The 24,256-nt window shown below is 42.1% G+C and overlaps 1 protein-coding gene across 1 annotated transcript; it reads right to left on the bottom strand.

The window, feature by feature from the left end:
- Positions 1-381: 381 nt before the first annotated feature.
- Positions 382-23,835, bottom strand: LOC123657495 (regulatory-associated protein of mTOR). The gene is given in 23 exon segments (XM_045593038.1): positions 382-570; positions 747-846; positions 2,603-2,906; positions 4,006-4,143; positions 4,567-4,644; positions 5,000-5,103; positions 5,518-5,664; positions 6,175-6,304; positions 6,850-7,083; positions 7,461-7,556; positions 8,381-8,501; positions 9,091-9,239; positions 9,676-10,156; positions 10,481-10,561; positions 10,649-10,723; positions 11,166-11,598; positions 12,319-12,501; positions 12,845-13,092; positions 13,773-13,919; positions 15,094-15,213; positions 17,965-18,086; positions 19,003-19,105; positions 23,529-23,835. Coding segments are annotated over 23 exon segments (3,960 nt in total). The 5' UTR covers positions 23,706-23,835.
- Between the last annotated feature and the right edge of the window lie 421 nt (positions 23,836-24,256).

The following is a 24,256-nucleotide window of genomic DNA, read 5'->3' as shown; positions in this document are numbered from 1 at the left end:
ACTTGCTTTGCTGGATATGATGTTAAGGTTCATTTAACGGCTTAGTTGAGCTTTCATGCTCGGCCGTAGCTGCTTCATTTTTCTACGCGAATCTGTAATATTTTTTAAAAAGATTTTTACACCAATAACAACTTTAGTAGAGATAATTTTTTAATTGTGTTATTTAGCCTTTAATATATACTTATTTGATTTCTATGTCATGTTTTCTAGATTAAGATGTTTTTTTTTTATAACACGCAAGCAGTGTATACTAAATTTTGCAAGAATGTAGCATACATACTCCTGGTTATAGTCGTGTAGGGTCGGCATCGTGTTTGCGATACTTCTGGTGTTGCAAGCGTCTACGGGCTACGGTATTCGCTTACCTTTAGTAGACCGTTGCTAAGCCGACGCTTGTTTGCCACCTTCTTCACATAGAAATGTATAAAAAGCCACATGTATGCGAGACAGGTGTGATGGTACCGTCACTGCGCGAAGGGTAGCGCCAGGCCGTACAGCGAGGGTCACCGGCGCGCCTCCGACACGTACACCGACACCGTAGAGTCCTTCGAGCCCACGCCCAGCGCGCACCTGCACACACATTACATATAACACTGCTCGGCTTGCCCCGCTCCTCACAGAATGTCGCCACGGGCCATGGCACTGGTGTAAATACTATTTAATTAAATAAATTAATTGAAACGAGAACCTTGACAGACAGCAACGTCAGCGAGTTACCTGAGCGGGTGGAAGGAAAGGCAGGACACGGGCCCGATGCGCGCGCCCATGAAGCCCTCGTGGAACTTGATGGTGTTGAGCGCGCCGCCCTTCAGGTCGTACACGCTGATGCACTGGTTCACCGAGCCGCTGCAACATATCGGTTACTAGATACTTCGTCTCTTTTTATACAATAACAGCACACTTAAAACTAATGGTGATACGTAACATATATTTTAAGTGTTGATCAAGTCTCTTTATATATGTATAATGCTTGAAAAAACAATGTAAACAAAAAGGCTTGTAAAACTCTAAGCGAGGTATAATTAAACAACCCCGCACCGGAGGGTATCCATGATGGATATATTCCACACGTAAAAAAAATGTATAATTAAACATTATCTATATGTTAATATGTAAAGCAAAAACTTCGTACCCCTTTTTACGAAATTTGCGCGGACGGAGGAGTATGAAATTTCGCACACATATAGTTTATATATTGCAGAATACTAACTTTCTTTTAATTATGCATAAAAAATACATTAAATCAGTAAAAAAATATTACACACACTTTTTTTTATGTCACTAGGTCGGCAAACAACCGTACGGCTCACCTAATGGTAAGCGATTACCGTAGCTTATAGACGCCTGCAACACCAGAAGCATCGCAAACGCGTTGTCGACCCCATCCTCAATCCCTTCCAGGAGCTCTGGTCACCTTACTCACCCAACTCACTAGGAACACAATACTGCTTGAAAACAGTATTATTTAGCTGTGATTTTCTGTAAGGTCGAGGTACTTCCCCAATCGGGCTGCTCCATATTTTGAGCAGGCATATTCCTGCTGTACCCCACCTCAGTTAATGTTACACTACCATGTATTTGACGCCTCAAGCCAATTGGGAATAGATTATAGATTATTATTATTTGTCTTTACTGAATGTCGAACATATTAACTAATATGTATTACATATGTATGTTCAAATTTATAATTTAAATTACTTATGGTCGAATTTCGATAACTGTTATCGTAAATCAGAATCGGAAATACTTTCTTTAAATAATTACAATTGCTTTACAGCTACATCAGGGAAAGGAAGTTTGTTTGTTTTTTTTAAAGATTATCTGTCAGGTTGTTTGCAGATTTACTTTAACAGAATCTAAATTCCTAATCCTGCTGTATTACTTTTTGAAGTAAGACTTCTTTACGCACGCTCGACTTGGAGAGTAAGCTGGTGAATTCGTGACGAGAGCGTTACGAAAAGTGTGATTGGGCGAGGCGAATGGAAGTTGAGAGGGAGAATAAGTTAGTAAAGATAGAAAGAGAGAGTTACGTTTCGTATATTATGGTACGGGCAACTAAAGAAGCTTTAATTCAGTCGTGTCATCTAAAGCACACTCGTTTTTTTATACATATACTAGCTGACCTCGCAAACGTTTCTTTGCCATATATGTTATTAATCTGCTTAATCCCCCCCCCCCCTATAACTTAGGGGTATGAAAAATAGATGTTGACCGATTCTCAGACCTACCCGATGTATATTACACCTGAATTGCTGCTGCTGCTTATGGTAGATAAAAGATATAAAAATAAATTTTAAAATATAAATATATTTGCTAATATTTAATTGCTAGGAATGAGCTCACAAACGCGCTGTACGATGATGATATGTGAACGTGAACTGATGTATTTTGCTAATGAATCGTGCAACTAACGTAAACTGCTGATCGGGCGATATGTATGTGCGGCTGAACCGTACACCCGATAAGCCCACAAAATTTTATTAAAATCGGTCGAGCCGTTTCCGAAGAGTTCAATGTTTGATGACACGAGAATTTGATATATTAGAAGATATTATAGAATAGTGTGGCGTGTGATGTGAGTGTGGTGTGGATGCGGGCGCACCAGGCGATGAGCGGCGCGCGCGGGTGCACGTCGAGCGCGGCCAGCGGGCCGGGCGCGCGCACGGCGTGCAGCGGGCGCGCCGTCTTGCGCGCGTCGTACACGCGCACGTCGCCGTCCGCCGCGCCCGTGAGCAGCGCGTCGGCGCGCACGCTCACGCACAGCACGGGCGCGGCGTGCGCGCGCAGCGTGGCGGCGGCCCGCGGCGCGCGCTCGTCCCACGCGCGCACCGAGCCGTCCCCGAAGCCCGCCATGACGCGCGCCGCGCGCCCGCTGCGCCACAGCGCCGTCGCCGCCGCCTCGCACTCTGCGCACACGGTTCATAATAATAATACACTTTATTGGACACCAAAAACAGAAATGATACATATCAAAGAAAGAAAAAATATTGACAATATATTCATTGGGTACAAAGGGCGGCCTTATCGCTAAAAAGCGATCTCTTCCAGGCAACCTTAGGGCAAAGAAAATGGTCTAGCGTCAGCATAGGTGTACAAGTTACAACAGATTTATTATAAATATTCGAATAATTAAACATATACATACATACATACTGACATATATACATAAATACCCACGTACAAGCATACATACATATATGTATACATTATAATTATGAAGTTAAAAGCGAAGCTACCAGCGATTCGGAATGTAAATAGTAGCGAAGAAGCGCTTTACCGGTGGGGATGTCCAGCTGCAGCAGCTCGGCGTGCGCGTCCCACAGGCGCACGGCGGCCGCCTGCCCCGCGACGTAATGTAAATAGTGTAGCGAAGTGCTTTACCGGTGGGGATGTCCAGCTGCAGCAGCTCGGCGTGCGCGTCCCACAGGCGCACGGCGGCCGCCTGCCCCGCGACGTAATGTAAATAGTGTAGCGAAGTGCTTTACCGGTGGGGATGTCCAGCTGCAGCAGCTCGGCGTGCGCGTCCCACAGGCGCACGGCGGCCGCCTGCCCCGCGACGTAATGTAAATAGTGTAGCGAAGTGCTTTACCGGTGGGGATGTCCAGCTGCAGCAGCTCGGCGTGCGCGTCCCACAGGCGCACGGCGGCCGCCTGCCCCGCGACGTAATGTAAATAGTGTAGCGAAGTGCTTTACCGGTGGGGATGTCCAGCTGCAGCAGCTCGGCGTGCGCGTCCCACAGGCGCACGGCGGCCGCCTGCCCCGCGACGTAATGTAAATAGTGTAGCGAAGTGCTTTACCGGTGGGGATGTCCAGCTGCAGCAGCTCGGCGTGCGCGTCCCACAGGCGCACGGCGGCCGCCTGCCCCGCGACGTAATGTAAATAGTGTAGCGAAGTGCTTTACCGGTGGGGATGTCCAGCTGCAGCAGCTCGGCGTGCGCGTCCCACAGGCGCACGGCGGCCGCCTGCCCCGCGACGTAATGTAAATAGTGTAGCGAAGCGCTTTACCGGTGGGGATGTCCAGCTGCAGCAGCTCGGCGTGCGCGTCCCACAGGCGCACGGCGGCCGCCTGCCCCGCCAGCGCCAGCGAGCGCCGCGACGCGCTCCAGCGCACCAGCGTGCCCGACGGCGGCGCGCTGCTGCTCACTGCCGCAACCACACTCATTAGCAACCTCACACTCGTCCACGTGGGCGTTCCCAAAGTGGGCAAAGATGGGGCATTCCCCTACCCCGACTCGAAACTATGAAATATTTTAGGTTTAATTCGGAAAATTTAGGTAGATTTAGTCGAAACCTCCGCAAGCTATTATTGAAGTATTGTAGTTGAAATAAATAAAAAGAATTTTAAATTTCTACCACTTATTGAATTCTTACTTTTATTAGTTTTTGCTCCGACGTTAGAAAATTTTGTCAACGCCTATGCTCGTGTACTAATATAAAATACCCGCCATACAGGAATAAACACAAAATTTGAATTGAATCAATTATTTGGTTAAACGAAAATAAAAATAATCAGTCAATAAATCATGATTTCAACTCTGTACAAAACAACACGTTAAGTATACGCACGGTTGTGGTCGGCCAGCATGCCCTTGCTGCCACGCTCGTCGACCGACGCGAACTGCTCCGTCACTATCTGCGCCAGACCTGCGCAAACGACACATACATCATTATAAGTCTGTGTCTGTTAATTAGGAAGTTACCGGAAATTCTACACATAGATGTATATCTGGTTAGATTTTAATCTTGACAATTAAATCCAACAGTAACTTTTAATCAATTCTAACTATGACCTGATTCAAAATGTGTGTGCGTGTGTGTACGTGTGCGTGTGTGTAGGCGTGCGTATGTGTAGGTGTGCGTGTGTGTACGTGTGCGTGTGTGTGCGTGTGTGTACGTGTACGTGTGTGTACGTGTGCGTGTGTGAACGTGTGCGTGTGTACGTGTGCGTGTGTGTACGTGTGCGTGTGTACGTGTGCGTGTGTGTGCTGCGGACACTAACTGTAGAGCGGCTGCGCGGAGGGCGGGCGGTAGTCGGGCGCGGGCCGCACGTCCAGCGCGCGCCACGCCGACACCAGCGCAGGCTCCATGCTACTGCCCGACGGCCTGCGACATAAAAAAAAAAGAAAAAATATTAGCAACAATATTATATTATACAATAGTATACAGTTTGTGGGACGAGCAAATCGCCTTGCATCGAAACTGGCAAGCGAATAACACAAAATCATCATACGATAAGTTGTTATTTAAACAGAATATTGATACGTACAGAATTTTTCAGAATTAAATATACTACGAAACTTGATCAGGAATGTTACTGAACTCCTCTTCTTCCATAGTTTAGATTTTTCAGGGATTTAATTGTTTCATATATTCTCTATGTGATGTTTCTTAGCATCGCCTTATATTGTTAATATATTTGATGTTCGAAACCAGAGTTTAGCTCTACTCTAACCGAACCGCTCAATCCCCTACCCTGTAACAGACCTCCCTCCCCAGGAGCGGCGCCGCCGCCAGTACCTGTAGACGGCGAGGTGTCCCTGGTGCGAGGCCACGGCCAGCAGCGCGCGCTGGTGCGCGTTGATGTAGGCCAGCGACGTGATGCGGCCCCACGCGCGCCGCCACGACCCCACGCACAGCTTGGCTGCCGTGCCCCAGTCCCAGATCCTGGGGACCATCGCACACTTTTACTATACTCCCAGGAACTTTTGGATAAGCCCAACACTGTACGTTCACTTGGGACGTATGAACATGGCTGTATTTTATATATGTTAATTAAAATAACAGTCAGTAAGCGCATATTTCAGTTCATATCTAATTTTTATTCTCTTTTAAGTATAAAACGAGGCATGACGCATTATGACAACAAAACTTATTAAATGTGTAAAAATTGATCTAGGGCTAGTTTCACCAGTTATAATTTATCCTGCACATAAGTTATGAATAAGAAAAAAAAAAAAATTTAACAGCAGGAGACAGAATGGGATATTAGGACCTTTTTCACCTCAATACAGAAATACGCCATAAATATAGTAAAATTAAGTGATGAAAAATAATAACATATTAAAAACTATTATCTGTTGGAAACCATCATCCGTCAAATAGCTTTACCCACAACCCTCGAATCGGAACCTTAATGTTTTAATATCTTGGACAACGGTAGCCTCGATGAGTTACCCGAAGTTCTCCTTGGAGGCGATGGCGGCGTGCTGCTCATAGGGGTGGAACAGCACCACGGCGGGCGGCAGCGGGCAGCGCGAGTGGAAGGCCACCGTCTCCAGGCGCGGCGGGTGCGCCGTACGCAGCGCTGCGGGGGCGGGGGGGGGGCGTTAGCTAGGGCCTCGGGAGAGGGGAGTGCACGGCGCTAGTGCAGCGGGCAGTATTATTTAATTATACGATCAAACGCTTCACACTCACCGCCTCCTCCCGGTAACAATTTCTTCTTAACACATAATAAACAAGCACAAACGCCCAGACTGACGAACATTTCAAAATCAAACTAAAAAATAACTTAATTCAAATAGGCCCCAAGAGCACATTGAATGGTCATTTTACAAATTAAAATTTTATGGCGTTTATTATTTTTGTAAAAGTTAAGCTGCCACCGATTCGGAATGTAGATTCTGCAGAGAAGAATCGGCAACAAACTTCGCATTTACTCTTTTGAAAATAATATATAAAGTATGTTTTAGCACAAAATCAGTAATATAGTATCATCTTTATCAACTATGTAATTTGTATTTAGTATGCATTTTGTACGGCTAATACCAATGTCAACCACGAGCAGGATTCGACCCCACCCTAGAGCATCAGCCACCGGAGCCATGCCCGCTGGTGTCCCCGTACGCTCACCCCTGGCCTCGCGCCGTATGCTGCGGTTCCGCGCGCGGCGCCACACGCACTCGTGCGAGGCGCGGCTCTCGCAGTCGGGGGGCGGCCCGCCCCCCAACCCGCCCCCCGCCCCGCCCACTGCCGCCTCCTCCGCGCAGGCGAAGGGCGCGCCGCCCGACTCGTCTCCGCGCGCGAACTGCGCCGTCGCCCACTCCACGTACTGGGTCGACACTATCGGCTTCTTCGTCGACTGACCTGAATGATTTGTAATATAAATCGTCGTGCTACATTTCACAAAACGGTGACTCATTATATTATATTATTTTTTATGTTGTTTCTCTTGTTTTTATATTGAGTGAATATTTAATTCAAAAGGTAATGTAATTTTAAGATAAGAAAACATTGGAATTAAGACTTTTGTTTTATAGAAAAACGCAATTTTGTCTTTATTTCAAGACTTGTACGAAGACTCTACAATAGGTATAATTACTATTATGTAAATATAAATTTGGTAGCGAGACCGTCTATCCGGACAAACGATTAGGCGAACAACAAAAAAGAAGACTCCACCCTAGTACTAGGGTGAAGTAAGTACTAGAGGTACGAGCAGACAGCGCTACTAGACTACTAACTAGAACCAGACGAGGTGGAGTCCCGCTCGCGGTCGCGGTGCGCCACGGAGTCCTCGGAGATGGTGTGCGGCAGCCCCGACTTGCCGCGCCGGTGACCTGCGGACGCGGCGCCTTCAGTACGACGCGTACCCGGTTACGTACGTACGTACGTTACAGGCGTACGTATTGAGTACAATTAAAAAAAAAACGTATATCAAGTTACAGTACGTTAAATATGTTTGGTGTCTCCTTTTGAGTATAGATACCTATCAGGAGGCACCGATTTATCTTGTTATTATTGTGTTAAATATACAGTTGATAATTTAGAAATAGTTTATTATACAGTTGATAATTTAGAAATAATTTAATTCGATTTTATTAGTCACATATATAGTAGCATACATAAATATTGCTAGTTATAAGGTAGTGTGAGTCGTAAGTCAAAAGAGTGAGTCACAAGTAAAGAGTGTGGGTCGCTAGCCAAGTGTGAGTCGCAAGTCAAGAGTGTGAGTCACAAGTCAAGAGTGTGAGTCGCAAGCCAAGAGTGTGAGTCGCAAGCCAAGCGTAAGTTGCAAGTCAAGAGTTTGAGTCGTAAGTCAAGTGTGAGTTGAAAGTCAAGAGTGTGAGTCGTAAGTCAAGAGTGTGAGTTGAAAGTCAAGTGTGAGTCGTAAGTCAAGAGTGCAAGTCAAAGTCAAGAGTTTGAGTCGTAAGTCAAGTGTGAGTTGAAAGTCAAGAGTGTGAGTCGTAAGTCAAGAGTGTGAGTCGTAAGTCAAGAGTGTGAGTTGAAAGTCAAGTGTGAGTCGTAAGTCAAGAGTGCAAGTCAAAGTCAAGAGTTTGAGTCGTAAGTCAAGTGTGAGTTGAAAGTCAAGAGTGTGAGTCGTAAGTCAAGAGTGTGAGTTGAAAGTCAAGTGTGAGTCGTAAGTCAAGAGTGCAAGTCGTACCCATGTGCGGCAGCGTGCGCGAGTCGTGGTGGGGCGCACGCGTGTTGGGCGAGGGCGGTAGCGAGCTGGAGCCCGAGTGCGAGTGCGGGTAACGCTCCGTCTCACGACCCACGCTGTCCACCTGTACCAACGACTGAGTATTTAAATCTTATTAACTCTTTTCACACTAATACGATACAGAAAGAAATAATAAAAATTAAAACCATCAATTTTCATCAAACGGAATGGGCGGGTTTATCGTTACAACATCAATCTCTTCCAGGCAACTTTTGGGCAGAGTACTAGCATAAAAATATATGGGCAAAATTGTGTGGTAATAAATAACTACGCAAATTGTATACAAGGGTTAGAAATAAATAAGTTGTCGAGTAACCGAGGGACCCAACACATTCAACGGCCACCAATAGATTTTCTGTTCAAGTACAAACGTCCACACTACGACAAACACTTGTACGCTTTGGTCTGTAATATCCCACTACTGGGCATAGGCCTCTTTCCCCATGTAGGAGAAGTATCAGAATTTAATCCATCGCGCTGCTCCACTGCGGTTTGGCGGAAACACCTGTACAGCCAATACAAATATATTTTATGTGCGGGGATCGAATTCGCAAACGCCAGTCATTAGCCAGTGTTGTGGCCGTTGCGCCAGTGTCAAATTTTTGTTCAGTTTTTTTATTATTTCGAAGGTCGTGTCATATTGTGCCGTGTACCTGATTGGACACGTAGGCGATGATGTCGGCCGCCATCTGCGCCAGCTGCGGGTGTGGTTCGCGCGCCATGGCGCACAGCGTGCCCCACAGCTTCATGTACACCGAGCTGAACCCTGCGCCAGGCCGAGGGGGTTATGGGCTAACTCTATCTGTACACTAGCATCATAATGTCAGTTTGAAACTATATATCGTGATTTTATTCGAACGTAATGCTTTCTATTGGTATGTTATAAGAACAAAATTGATTGTACAATTATTATTTGGTTATTGAATTTTTACTCTATTCTTGTTCAATAGTAGAGTGAATTAGTCCTTGAATAACTTATATTTACTAAATATCATAATTGGCAATAAAAAAAATCTAATCGAGTAAATAAGATATGGCGAGAACATTTTTATACTTAGTTCATCTAATCGATAAAAGATGGCGACACTTATTTTTAGACAAATTTGTAATATGTATCTTTCGTGAATGAATGGCAGCGAAGAGAGTAGGCGAGGACGGACCGATGGTGGGCAGCGGCAGCGGGCGCGCGGGCTCGCGGCCGGGCTGCAGCGCGTCCTGGCCCGTGTCCACGGGCGCGCGGCCGCGGGCCGGCTCCAGCGCGTCCTGGCCCGCGTCCACGGGCGCGCGGCCGCGGCCCGGCTCGCAGCGGCGCCCGCGCTCGCGCACGCACACGGCCAGGAAGTGCTGCTCGAACAGCAGCACGGTCCACTGCAGCGCGGCCAGCAGCTCGGCGCGCGCCAGCGGCGACGCGTCCACGCGCAGGCGCGCCGCCAGCTGCACGGCCACCTGCTGGTCCAGCGCGTTGGCGTGGTCCGTGCGCGCCGGGCCCGCGCCCGCCGCCATGAAGGTGGCGAGCGCGAAGGCGCAGGCGGCGCGCACCTCGGGCCGCGGGTGCGGCAGCAGCGCGCCCAGCTTCTCGTGCGCCAGGTCGCGCACGCCGGCCCAGCGCGCCGCGTCCCAGCCGCGCCACAGCCGGCCCAGCCCGATGCACGCCCACTGCTGCAGCCGCCAGCTCGCGCCCTCGCACAGCTGCTCCAGGCACGCCGAGATCATCGAGCCCTGGGGGGGGGGAGTGTCACTCACTCGTTCCACCGACACAGTCAAACTTAACACACCCTTATAACGTCTTGACTTGGGATGGATAATACAAACATTTCCTTGTAGGCCTCCCCACCGTGCCTCGGAGAACACGTTACGCGGTCGGACCCGGTAGTTATCAGACAACTAAGGGCGATCGTTACTCATAGTAAGGAGCATATCCGCCAACCCGTAGTGGAGCAGCATAGATACTTAAGCTCCAATCCTTCTTGGACATGGAGAAAAGAGGCCTATGTCCAGCACCGGTATGTTACAGACTGCATCATATATCGTATAATAACATACTTGCAGTGCTGCCTCTTGACCTGCAGGGTAGTTGTCCACGATGCCAGCCAACACGAAGGCGGCTAGCGTTCGATGTTCTGTCTGAAAAAATAATTTGAAAAATGTTAATTTTGATACTACTGTAATTCTAAGCCACTAGAAAAACCCAAGAAAGCAATGAAAACTTACGTCTATAGATGGATCTTGCAATATCGATAGGAAGTACTTGTGACCTTTTGCATTCACCAAGTCTACTTGACAGGACTGAAATAAAGAAAAATATTACAACATTGGCAATGTATAACCCTTGTTGTATCCCTCGTGTTGACAGGTCAAAATGAAGGATGCAACAAGGATTGTAAATAAAAAAACCTTACTTACGGTTAATAAGACTTAATATAATAACAATGTAAGCGCGACGTAAAATACTGATAGCGCCAACTATTAAAAAATCTCAGAACTAAATTTAAGTTTGAATTTGGACAGGCAATACATACTCGTATTTACATACAAAAATTATAAAAGAACAAAAACTTGTGAATATTTATAGCTGTCTATTATGGTTTCAAACTTTAAAATGTTTTATTTGTTATGGCACATAACAAATCATAGTGATGGGCATACTATGTAGAAGTATATACAATTTACCAAAAAAATATTTAAAGCATAGCACACACTCTCGTGTGTTTATGAACGGGGTACTCACGGGGTCGACAGCGATGATCTTGGCCCAAATATAGACCATGGAGGCGCGCAGGTCGTGCGCGGAGGCCTGCAGCAGCTTGAGCATGTAGGGGAAGATGCCCACGTTGAGCACGGCGCGCACCGCCCACGCGCCCAGCGCCAGGAAGCGGCACAGGATGTGCAGCGCGCGCACGCGGTGCAGCGTGCTCAGCAGCACCTGCAGCACCATGGGCAGCTGGTCGGGCGGCGGCTGGCGCGCGCCCAGGTCCAGCCACAGCCGGAAGGCGGTGAGCTGGTCGCGGAAGAAGGGCGAGTGGCGGTAGTGCTGCGGGTGCTGCAGGAGCGCCGGCAGCTGCGCCAGCGCCAGGTCCAGCGTGTGCTCCCACGCCGCCCACAGCGGGTGGCGCGCCAGCGAGGGCAGGGCGGGCGACGACACCGGCGTGCAGTTGTACGACCTGAGACACCCACAACATATTCTAAAGTGTCCATTTCATTCTTCATCAACTGTACTGTCATATAACAACAAGATAATCGGCATGTAACTCGGCTAAATCGTGCCGCTTCAATGACACTAATTAAACTCCTGAACAAACATGGATATTCTAAGGGGTAATATTATCTGAGTCATCATAAAATCTAACTGTGGTTAACATTTTATCAAGTAGTATATAATATCATCATCATTTCAGCCTATTGCAGTCCACTGCTGGACATAGGCCTCTGCAAGTTCGCGCCAAAACTGGCGTGAACTCATGTTTGTTGCCCATAGTCACTACGCTGGACAGGAGGGTTGGTGACAGGAGGGTTGGTGACCGCAGGGTTGGCTTTGTCAAACCGAAGACGCTGCTGCCCTGTATACGGCCCCTATAGACGGCCTGTGTATTTCAAAGCCAGCAGTTGAATTGTTATCCCGCCATCAGTTGGCTTTATAAGTTCCAAGGTGGTAGTGGTAACACAGTTGTTATCCCTTAGTCGCCTCTTACGACACCCACGGGAAGAGAGGGGGTGGCTAAATCCTTTAATGCCGTAGCGACACAGCGTATATTAAGAATATTATAGAATATTTAAGATATATTAATTTTTTTAGATAACCTTCGCGATTTCGTCAGACTCATACACACCAAGTTTTATCACAACTAATTAAATAGTTTTTGTGTGACAAAAAAAAATGTTACCTCATGATCCTGTCAGCAAGCAGAAAGTTCCGACATAAGCTGGCCGTCAGCAGATCAGCTCGGAACAACTGCTGAAATAGATCAGACGGGAGAGAGCTCCATGCGATGGTGTCCGTGATGGCTGTGAAGATCCAATTCAATTCGCCTAGCATTGTGCGACGGTCGGTTACCTGGCCGGGGATCCTATTAAAAAATAAACCATGTAATGACGTCGGTTAAACTACACTAAGAACACATAACACATAATATGGATATATCATATATTAATAATGTATAAATAATTCAATGATAAACAATCTACAGTTAAATTTTAAAAATATATTGTATTGAACCACATTGATATTTAATATTTGCACCGTGAGGTAGAACATGTTTGGATTATACTAATGTTAATCCTGTACACCTTCAACATGTTCTTGCAAATAAACAATTATTATTATTATCATTATTTTAAAAACGGTTTGAATGCAATAATTGCATAAGTCAAGTCTGTTGGGTCAGTCAGGCCAGGTCGGGTCGGACTCACTTGTCAATAAGATCGACGAGGTCGGCCCGCGCGACGCGCAGTCTCGTCCTCAGCACAAACCACTTGACCGCCATCTTGACGGGCGTCGTGAGGCACGCCGTGAACAGGTCTGCCGGTAGGTCCGGAGACATGGGCAGGCTCTGGCCCGCCGCGCACGCCGCCAGCTGGATACAGTTGCGGTAGGACACGGGCGGCGCGCCCCCCGGACCACCCCCCACCCCGCTCCCACCCGACGAACTCGCCTGCATCTGGGGACGGGGCCGATGTTCTTTGTGATTGAACTTGCATGATTACTTGTAATAAAAACGTCTTTGGTAACTCAAAAACTATACATTGACATTGAGATTTATGACAATTGTTTAGTTACTCTTGAGTCATTAATATCATTTATTTAGATTAACTGCTTCTTCTACAGATATATATGTTATCTGTGGATTTGTAAATGTTTTAACTATTTATGTTTTGTTGTTGTCAGACATATCGTATTGTAACCATATCACATCTATTTCAACATATTGTGAAAATAGCGGATTCTACTACAGCATCCAGTAATTCTTTTTTTTATATAAGTTTTAACATCCATGGGCTCTTAAGTGGCCATGCGTTTTTTATTTACATTTTAATTTTCAAAGCGTTGAGGCGTATTATTTTCAACACTGCATGCTTCAAATTGCAAACTAAAGCTTATTTTCTCTAATTCGATGGTGAGTCCAAAGCTGACTGTGAAAGATATATATACCTATATATACAAATATATTCATCCAGTAATTCTAAAATTGCATAACTAATTTTGCTATTGTTGATTGTTGTTGAATGAAGAAGACACGAAAGAGCTACTACAAGAACTTTGAATCGTAGCGTGACATAATACAGCCTACATTGCAACAGAAGTACGATTGCAACATAAATAAGATCGTCGAAGAGATACCTCGTAGTCCCTCTCGTGCTGCTCGGCGAACTGCTTGAAGTTGTCAACGATGACGCCCGCGTTGGAGCAGTCGTACACGTACAGGGACGGCGCACCCATCCACGTCTGCAGGTCGTACATCGACAGCGGGATGTACTGCGTGTACGCCTGCCAACACACAAGTACAGTTGTCAAATGTGACGAAGTTTGTGTGATTTGTGACAGAAATTTATGTGTGACTTGTGACAGAAATTTATGTGTGACTTGTGACAGAAATTTATATGTGACTTGTGACAGAAATTTATGTGTGACTTGTGACAGGAATTTATGCATGGCTTGTGAAAGAAGTTTATGTGACCATCGAAAAGTATTTCTTCTCGAATTTTAGAAATTACTAATTGTCAAACAGTTTTTTTTTTTATTTGTTCTTAAGTCTTAAAACTTTTCTCATTCTTCTTTTCACACAATAGTACGATCTATGAAAGACCACCCAATAAAGATGATTAAATATTGTTACATTTATAGTTTTAAGAATTATGTTACCCGCTTATGCAATCTGCATGTTTAAAAGTCGTCGTGTTTTCAACAAGAAGGGACCAGACAGATTTTCAGAAAGCATTTTAAATTAATCTTTATGGATACTTATTTCCATAAAAAATAAAATTTTATTTATTTATAGCCTTCTAGGTACTCAAAATCATGTTATTATATTGTTTGTTTAAAAATCCCGCCAAAACCCCATGTTATATCATCTGAGAGCGCGTGACGTCATTTGGAGTAAAAACAATGGGCGCGTTCCACCTAAGGCCTACAACGCCATCGATCACGACCGCTAAAATTGCCGTTCCACTAACGTGAAAAACGCCGCGGGCGTTGTGGGCGAATTTTATAAGTGGTAGTGGTGGAACGCATATTTGGGCGCTGTTTAAGTGTCAGACGTCAACTGCTGTGTGTTCGCAATATGGCGCCATGGTGAAAACATGATGCGGGCGTTGCGGGTATATGGTGTATGCGATCCTCCAAATGACGTCACGCACCGTAGTTGGTGTTTCAGTACAGATTAAAAATATTGATATGGACAACATGTTATTTCTTCATTTAAAAAAGATTTAAATTAATTATATTAAATTATTATTATTCGATAAATAATCGTAAAACAGTATATTTATTTTATCTAAGTACATTATAGACTTTAATCTTATTACTGTCCGATCCTCTATTCTTAAATTTTTAATAAGGATAAAATGTCATTTATAGAAGTGGGGATGGCGTTAATGACAAAAGGTGAGGGAAGGGTCCAAAGTGGTAAAGTTTAGTATGTGACTGGCACACAGCTACTCACTCTGTTAAATACCCAGATCTCTCCCTGTGATGTGGGCTTGGGAACGCCGTGTCCATTGTAGTGAAACAAAACACGCTCTTCTTTAGCGTTGCGACGCAAAGAACAGCATAGTTTCTTTATCTAAAAACAAAATATGCATATTAATTTACATAATTGAGCGATAGCTCGACATTAACTCGACATTTATATTACCGCCCGCGGTAATTTAAATGTCGAGTTAATGTCACAATTTTTGCCGTTCTGTTTTCTGCCCATAAAATTAGCTAATGCCATTCACAATCAAGGATAATGTAGCATTCTCATTGTAAAAGCATTTTAAAAATCGGTCCAGTATAGTTTGCCCTTATTCAGAAACTGATGACACGTTGGCGCAACGGTCACAGCACCGGTTTGTGGCTGTTGCGCTGGCGGTGGCGAGTTCGAGCCCCGCTGATGACAAACATTTGTATTGTACAGATGTTTGCGGTGGTCTGGGTGTTGGTGCAGTCCTTGTGGCTCTCCCCATCGTGCGTCGGAGAGCAAGTTAAGCCGTCGGTCCCGGTTGTTATCATGTACACCTGATAGCGATCGTTACTCATAGTAGGGAATATATCCGCCAACCCTCTCGCTCTGATCCTTCTCTTACATGGGGAAAGATGGGGACAGCCCAAAAATAAAATCTCTTTAGAATTTTGTACAGCTAAATTCTATTCAACCCAGAAAACTGAAACATTAAAATTTCTGTTGGAACACAACCGCAATTCGCCACAAAATTTTCACTTATTTTGCAAAACACTAGTCAATTAACGAAATTAAAACATTATCACGAGTGACGCAAGACGATGGTCATCAGATATCAGTATTGTAATTAGACCGAGGTTGGTCGCACCCTCAATTTAGCTAATTTTATTTAATTACCTAGCACCCAAACACTCATCGTATAAATACAAATAACTGACGATATACGATCTAGCATGGATAGGCGCGAGGTTACAGTAATGACGTTGCTTGATTTCAGTAACGCTTTCAGTACTGTAGACTTTGATATACTTTGTGACATTATGCGTTCTCTTAACATATCTCCAGAGGCCACTGATTGGTTTCAAAGTTACTTACAGGGTCGCCGGCAGCGAATTAAATTGAATGACACATTTTCAAACTGGTCATTGGTTGCTGCTGGTGTCCCCCAGGGTGGTGTGCTCTCCCCTCTATTATTTTCTATATTTATTAATTCCATTTGTAATATTATAACTTCTCTCTACCACCTCTATGCAGACGATCTCCAAATATACTCTCATTCTACTGTAAGTGACTTGCCTCAATGTGTTTCTCGTATAAATGGTGATCTACTTGCCATTACCACATGGAGTAAAGCTTACGGATTAGTAGTAAATCCAACCAAAACTAAGACTATAATTATAGGAAGTTCTAAATTAATTAGCCGTATAAATCGATCTCAACTACCTCCTGTAATTTTTAATGGTATTGTAATTCCATATAGTGAAAGTGTGAAGAATCTTGGCGTTATTTTTGATCAACATCTATCATGGGGCCCACAGATTTGTGAAGTCAGTCGTAAAGTTTTTGCTTCGGCTGGATCTCTTCGCAGGCTGCGTAATCTACTTCCAATTCCCACCAAAATTGCTCTTGCAAATAGTCTTCTATTACCAATTCTGGACTACGCAGACACATGTTATCTTGACATTACTGAAGAGCAGATTAATAAACTTGAGCGAATCCAGAATTTATGTATACGATTCGTATTTGGACTTCGTAAATATGATCATATCTCTGAATTCCGTAAAAAACTTAAGTGGCTCCCTATTCGCTTTCGCAGAAATACGCATATTCTTAACTTACTTTACTCTATTCTATTTAACCCTGTTGCACCTGCTTATCTAAAGCAACGATTTAAATTCCTTAGTGATATCCATGAACGCAGTCTTCGCTCTGAGAATACCTTACTTCTTGAAATTCCCCCTCACTCCTCTTCCTTTTATTCTAAATCTTTCACTGTTCAAGCTTCTCGACTTTGGAATTCTTTACCCTTGCATATTAGACGTGTACAATCGCTTTCTATTTTTAAAAAGGCTGTCAGGAAGCATTATCTTGATATTCAACGTGAATAAAATTATATATATATACATATGTATGTATGTTTGTATGTATGTGTTTGTGTATGTATATGTTTATGTATATATGTATGTATATGTGTATGTATGTATGTACGTATGTATGTATTTATGTATATGTTTATGTATGTATGTATGTAAATAAGTAAATATATTCAAACGTTTATGTCTCAATTTGTACACCTACACTGACACAATACCATCTCCTCTGCCCCTAGGTTGCCTGGAAGAGATCGCTTTTTAGCGATAAGGCCGCCCTTTGTGCCTGATGATACTCTGTTTAAGTTCATAATATGTATTATTTCTGTTTTGGTGTACAATAAAGTGTATTGTTGTTGTTGTTGTTGTCATCGTCTACCGCTTTTCTATTCACTAAAACACCGTTAACCGTCGAATGGTTGATTTTTATTATTTTTACGAAGTATTTGCATATGACGACTGCTTTGATGCAGCGGTGAGTATGCCGTGTAGGGGTCTAAACGCCGGTCGCGGGTTCGACTTCTTCTCAGTGTTGATATTTGTATCTGTACATGAATTTTCTTTTCAGTCTGGATGTCTGCTCTAGTGAGTGCCTAGGACTACGTAACAATATTAAAAAAAAAAAAAAATCCTCGAACAGGCAAAGCCACAAAAGTAAAGCCGTCAGTCTATGTTGTTATCATTAACAATAGGGCAAATTATTCGCTAACCTCTCGTGGGGCTGCGTCACGAATTAAGTTCAAGCCCTCCTATACACAGAGTTTTGCTCAGCAATGGGTACCTCATCACTGGTTGGGTCCAAAGACTGCTTGTAGCGTGCCCGCGGTTGCCAGCGCTCGTACTGTGTCTGTAATGCGTGGCCGATGCTCTCTATAGCCTTGCTCGGAGACATGGAATTCGGATCTATAGGGGGTAAAATCATTAATATTTTTTTTAATAAAACTTATTTTTAAATGCTGTGTGGTTACGGCATTTAAGAATAAAGCCACCCCCTCTATTTCCGTGGGTGTCGTAAGAGGCGACTAAAGGATAACACAGTTCCACTACCACCTTGGAACTTAAAAAGCCGACCGATGGCGGGATAACCATCCAACTGCTGGCTTTGAAATACACAGGCCGAAGACGAGCAGCAGCGTCTTCGGTGCGACAAAGCCAGCCCTGCGGTCACCAACTCGCCTGCCCAGCGTGGTGACTACGGGCAGCACACACGAGTTCACGTCATTTTTGGCGTGAACTTGTGGAGACCTATGTCCAGCAGAGGATTGCGATAGGCTGAAGTGATGATTTTAAAAATCGAACAAGTATATCTATAGCGAATCGTACTCGTACCCTGGAGGCTTACGTCTAGTAGTGGACTGTGATGGGCTGATGATAAATTAATAAATAATACGAGTATACATACAGGAGAAATACTAGAGATCTTTGTAACGTTTTTTGTTTATTTATTGAGTGCTGTCAAATAAAAATTACTGTTGATTAAGAAGTGAATTTTTACACGATTTTGACGATCAATTGGATATTCCAAAAGAACTTTTTTGTTTTTGTCTTTATTGCTTTCATAATGAGCCTTAGGGTTTTGTTTCTCAAGTAGTTCTTATGTACCTATATCAGGGAGTTTAATTATTAATCTATTAACAAAATAATAACATTAGCGACTGAATTTTTAATTACATTAAACATTTCAGGTTTTAAGCGGCATATTGCATCAGTTTTTAAGTTAGACCTGCTAATTGATAGCAATTAGTTTTTTTTTTGTGATGCGCGGAAAAAAACGTACAGACAGACACCTGTACTATTTCCTAATCATTAATATACATACCAATCCAGCACTCTAGTCTGGCGCAGGGTTGTGTCTTCACCACGTCAGGGGGATCGACGCCCACATTGAGGCACAGCACCAAAGCGACGCAGTGTGTTTTGTACTGTGATCAATCAAGCACAACTTGAATACATTTTTATCACGATTATGTATGTCAGAAATTATAATTTTCAATAGTAATATATCATGTGGTCCGTGGAAGTACAGAAGAAGAAAGTGCAGAGTGAATGATTCGCGAGGCTATATATAAGTACCTACTTAAAATTTTTACCCCAAAAATAATTGAAATACTTGGTGGTGTGGGCAAAATATACATTTAGACAAATGGTCACAATCATTAAAACGTTGAGAACCACTGTTCTAGATAAATAAAAATAAATCGCCGAAATGTCTGTACTTGCTTATGTTCCAAACGACACTCACCAAATTTAAGGTTATTTTTTTGTTGTCTATCAAGCAGGTTTGTATGAACGAGAAAAAAATAATTGCTGTATTCATAAAAAAAAAGAAACACAGCGGTACGAAGTGCGCCGGGTCATCTAATTATTTAAACAGTTGTAGTGTAGTGTGTAATTGTAAAAATAAGATAAAGTGGTATGAAAAGAAATCGTATGTATAGGTTGGGTTCATATTCAAATTCATAAAACATTGACCTCCGCGTCATTCTCAATCTTATTAAAACGTAAAAGTTACAGACCAGAGATTTTTGAAACAATGTGTAGTAATTTTGGCATAGATATATTTACACAAAAAAGACACAAAAGTTTTATTGACTTTAATTTTTGGATTTACTAAATATACACACACTCATACACACACACGCACACGCACACGCACACGCGCACGCGCACACACACACACACACAAACGGAAACACACACAATACACAAGCGCCCAGACCACGACAAACATCTGTATGGTCAATAAACATTTTGGGGGTGTGAAGTCCCTCATCCACCATCGAAAAGGGAGGATCATCCAACCAGACGGGAGTTGTGTCTAGTGGGCTAACGCCCCAACGGCCGTTGTCGGGTTCTTGTATATATACTCAATCATTCTGATAACTTTGATAGCGCGATGTAGGATACGTCAGTTTTCTCTAGTTTGTATGTCGCGAGATAGATATCGCTACAAAAGGTTTGTAATATGCGAGGATCAAACCCACGACCGCTAGCGCGATATTGACCGCTGCGCCAACACGTCGTCAAAATACCAATCTGTTTTTAATCTTTTCCCCACATAGAAATCCTGTTGATTGCGAAAGATCATGGATAAATGTAGACAAAGAAAATACAAGGATAATAGTTTCACTTAGATAAATTAAAGTGTTTTTTCTCTCTCACTCCAAATACATAGATTGTACATTATATCATGTGCGTATCCAGAAGTTCGTAGAAAATCAAGAGCTTTATTCATCTCAGAAATAAAAATCATTATCGTTAAAAGTAAAGCTATCACCGATTCGGAACGTAGACATTGTAGAGAAAATCGAAGAAAATACTACGCAGTCGGTTTAAAAAAAAAATTATAAATTATGTTTTTTTTTTCATTGCAACATTTATTTTATCTTCACTATTTATATTATTTCAATAAGCTTGCGTAGTTTTAGTTAAATCTACTGAAAATTTCTTTCTCAAATTTATTTGTTACAAGTTGATAATTTCTACGAGTATCTTGACTCGACGATAGGTGACCTCAGTGCACGCTCGATTCATGTACATTGCATTGTTTCGTGAGGTAATTTTAATTTTTAAAGTTATTAAACAATCTATTTTATTACTTGCATTATAAATCTAAACCTTTTAGTATTAGCTTCAAGTCGGGTCAAGTGGATCAAGCCACCTCTTGGGTGGGGCACCACCTTGCCTCACTTGTAATAGGTTAATGCAGCGTATGTTACTAAATAATCGATTTTTGAAGTGAAACTTCTTTAAGGGCATTAGGGTAATTTTTTTTACGGATGAAACGCAATAATAATAAGTAATATTAGCGTCACGAAGATGTGCAACGTTTTTTGTCGAACAACAGAGCCACCTAGCGTGTACTATAGAAACTACAAAGGTTGTTTTACATTAATATCGATAGTATTACATTGCCAACTAATTAGATGGCGCTAGAACGGAAACCTACAGCTTTAGATTTCTATAAATATGAACGACACTTAAAAATTAGTTTGCCGAAGTTTCAACTCTTGGCATGTGTACTTTAGACGCACGCACTTTTTTTTTATACAACTCGGTCGGCAAACAAGCATATGTCTCACTGGATGGTAATTCTACCCCCAATCAGCAGGTCTGGTCACCTTACTCATCACAGGAACGAAACACAGCTTCTGTAAAGTTGAGGTACTTCCCCAGTTTTCCGGGTTTTGAGCAGGATATTTCCTACTGTGCCCTACCTCACTTATCTGGTTTTTGTCACCAGTATTGAAGTAAAACTTTTTTTACGCACGCTTGACTTGGGGAGTAAGCTAGTGAATGCTTGACGAGAGCATTACAAAGAGCAAGAGAGAGAGGTGCGCACATTTTATTTCTTTCATTCTCTCATAGCCAGTTACTTTTCGTATATCTGAGACACAGTGCAGGCCTATTGCTAAATAAGTTTTACTTCAGTCGTGTGGTCTAAAGCGCACTCGGTTTTTCTTGTATCGATTATTATCAGTGAAATTTTTCACGCATAATGGACCAGCATTGAGTCTAAATGCGGAAAATCGAGCCCACTACCAGTACTGCTACTATTACTACCACTGAAATTCAGCTGACATTTTGTTTTAAGCCACTCATTCCATAAAATAATCGAGCCAAGGGAAATATACCCGGAATATACTTCGGGTGACCTTTCTTTTTTTTTCAGCTATACATTGTTGAAAAATCGATTAATTTTCCTTTGGCTTGCACTGCTCCTCTCAGAATTCGCCCCCCCCAGGCCATGGCCCTTTTGGCTCTGGGGTATATACAACTATTACTCTATGTAAAATTGTCGAACCATCTGAGCTCTATGGCCACATTGAGAATAACTAATAAAAAAATAGTAGTCAAACGCACAACCGAAGCAGAAAGCAAGGACAGTACAAACTGCGCCAACGGGATAGTCAAATATATGTTAAGGTTTTTAAAAAACTAATATGAATAAAATATATAATAATGGTAAAAAAAAACAATTTATCACTAAAAGGCTATCTCCTTACACTATTAAATATGACATACAATTGATATGATTGCTATTTTTAATTATTATACATTAATTATACATAGTTGTTATATATCAATTACGCCAATCAATTTACACTTAAGTATAACATACTATCTTAATGACTAATTAAATTTATTTATTTAAATAATATATGTAACAGAGAATAAAATGTTATTATTGGGTCATCCACTATGAAAGAAAAACAAAGTAAGTTTTTAATAGGTTTATTTATCAAGCCGTATCTGTGTTCTTCTCTATAGAAATAGCAGGGTGGATAATTTCTCTATTGTGATCATCTATCAGGTGTCAGTAACAGTATTACATACTCTCCAAGGCTAGACCTACAGGGACATAATATGTGAATCTTTGTCAAATGTCCAGAAACACACAAGACGCCTGGATCAAGATAAAGATCTACAAGGCTGATACAAATTTTTGTGACGTGAGGGAATCAAACCTAAAAAGGGTGTGTAACAAGTTTTCACAATACTTAACTACTGTAACACCTTTAACATGTTCGTGGATGTTTTATACCTGGGTAAGGGAGTGTAGGTTTAATGTGAATTTGGAGAAAAAGTCTCATTTTTTATTTCTTCTTCTTTTCTCATTTTTTCTTTTCTTCTTTCTCTCATTTTTTAACATATCGATGCCTAACAGCCAAAAAGGGTTAAGCGACATTTTTTGAGAAACTGAGTTATATATATAGTTTATATATATAGTTGTATTCGATTCTAACTTACTTAAAAAAGTAAATTAATGTGTTAATAAATCCTTTTTTTTAAATTAATTTTTACTTCAATTTTAAGCAAATGTCAAAGCAACAAATTAATATACTTGCTATGTATCAAAACCTAAAAATGTAACTAATAAGTATTCATTTATATTTATTTAAATGACTTTTATTATTGTTGAGAAATGATACTAAAGATTTTACTGTAATCAATTAACAACAATAAGTCCAAATATTTGACTATTTTTTAACTCATAACTGTAAGTAAAATAGTGTTTTATTAAGTTGCTATGCCATTTCTCATATATTAATTATTAAACCAACAAGATAATCAAAAGTTTTTCTAATTTGAAGTTCTTATTTACGTGTCCTATAAGACAGGTGAAAACAATCACATCACATGTAAATTTTACGATATTTCTAATTAATTTGAACAGAATGTTTATTAAAACACACCTTTATAATAAATAGTTTATAAGTTTATTATAAAAAAAAATATAATGTCTTCATTAAGTCCATGTGCGTTTGTTTTCAAGTGAACATCGATACCTGGCAGGTAATACGTAGTAACATCGCAGTTACCAAACAAACACTAAGTACCTACCTTCTCCTTGACTCTCCACGAGTGTTCTTCGCGCTCTTCACCCTTTATGGGCTCCAGGTGCCTCGGTTTATCGAAACTCAGGGACAGTTCATCTTCGTAGTCCGAGGAATCACTATCGGGCTCCCCACTGTTTTCCTCATCGTCGTTAAGCGCGAGATAAGGAGGCATATCTGACATTTTCACTCTGCGCTTTTTCACAATTCCTTCAATTTTTGACGCTCAACGCACGCAATTAGTAAATAAAAACATTTTCATAAACTCACAGAATCATGTGCGCGTCCATTTTTCAACACCACATGGGAATAAACAATTTGCTTCATTCCACGGATGACATTTACTCTAATTTACAAACAAAAATACAAAATCGGTATGATAATCTAAAAACCGGTTAATATTTTACTTTAACTAATACGTTACAAAATAAAAACAGTGTGTAATGACATTTATCGATTAATAAACTCATTAGAAATTAATTAATTTGAAACATTTTTTACAGTAATAATGAAATAAGTTTTCATAATATCAGATTTTGAAGTAATATTCTAATAAAAGAGCAAAAATAAATGTTGTTAGAATTGGCATATATTGAAGCATGAAAATTCCGAACGTGATAAAAAAAACCTGGAAAAGTAACATAAATAGATTTCAGGCTTCGGCCTGACTATTATAGACTTGGTTTCGACCTCGCCTATCATTTATAGACAAAGAAGAGTAGACGAAAATATGAA

This window comes from Melitaea cinxia, chromosome 10 (assembly GCF_905220565.1).
Source record: "Melitaea cinxia chromosome 10, ilMelCinx1.1, whole genome shotgun sequence".
NCBI lineage: Eukaryota > Metazoa > Arthropoda > Insecta > Lepidoptera > Nymphalidae > Melitaea > Melitaea cinxia.
Note: the sequence above shows the minus strand (reverse complement) of the source record. Positions and strands in the feature narration are given on the sequence as shown.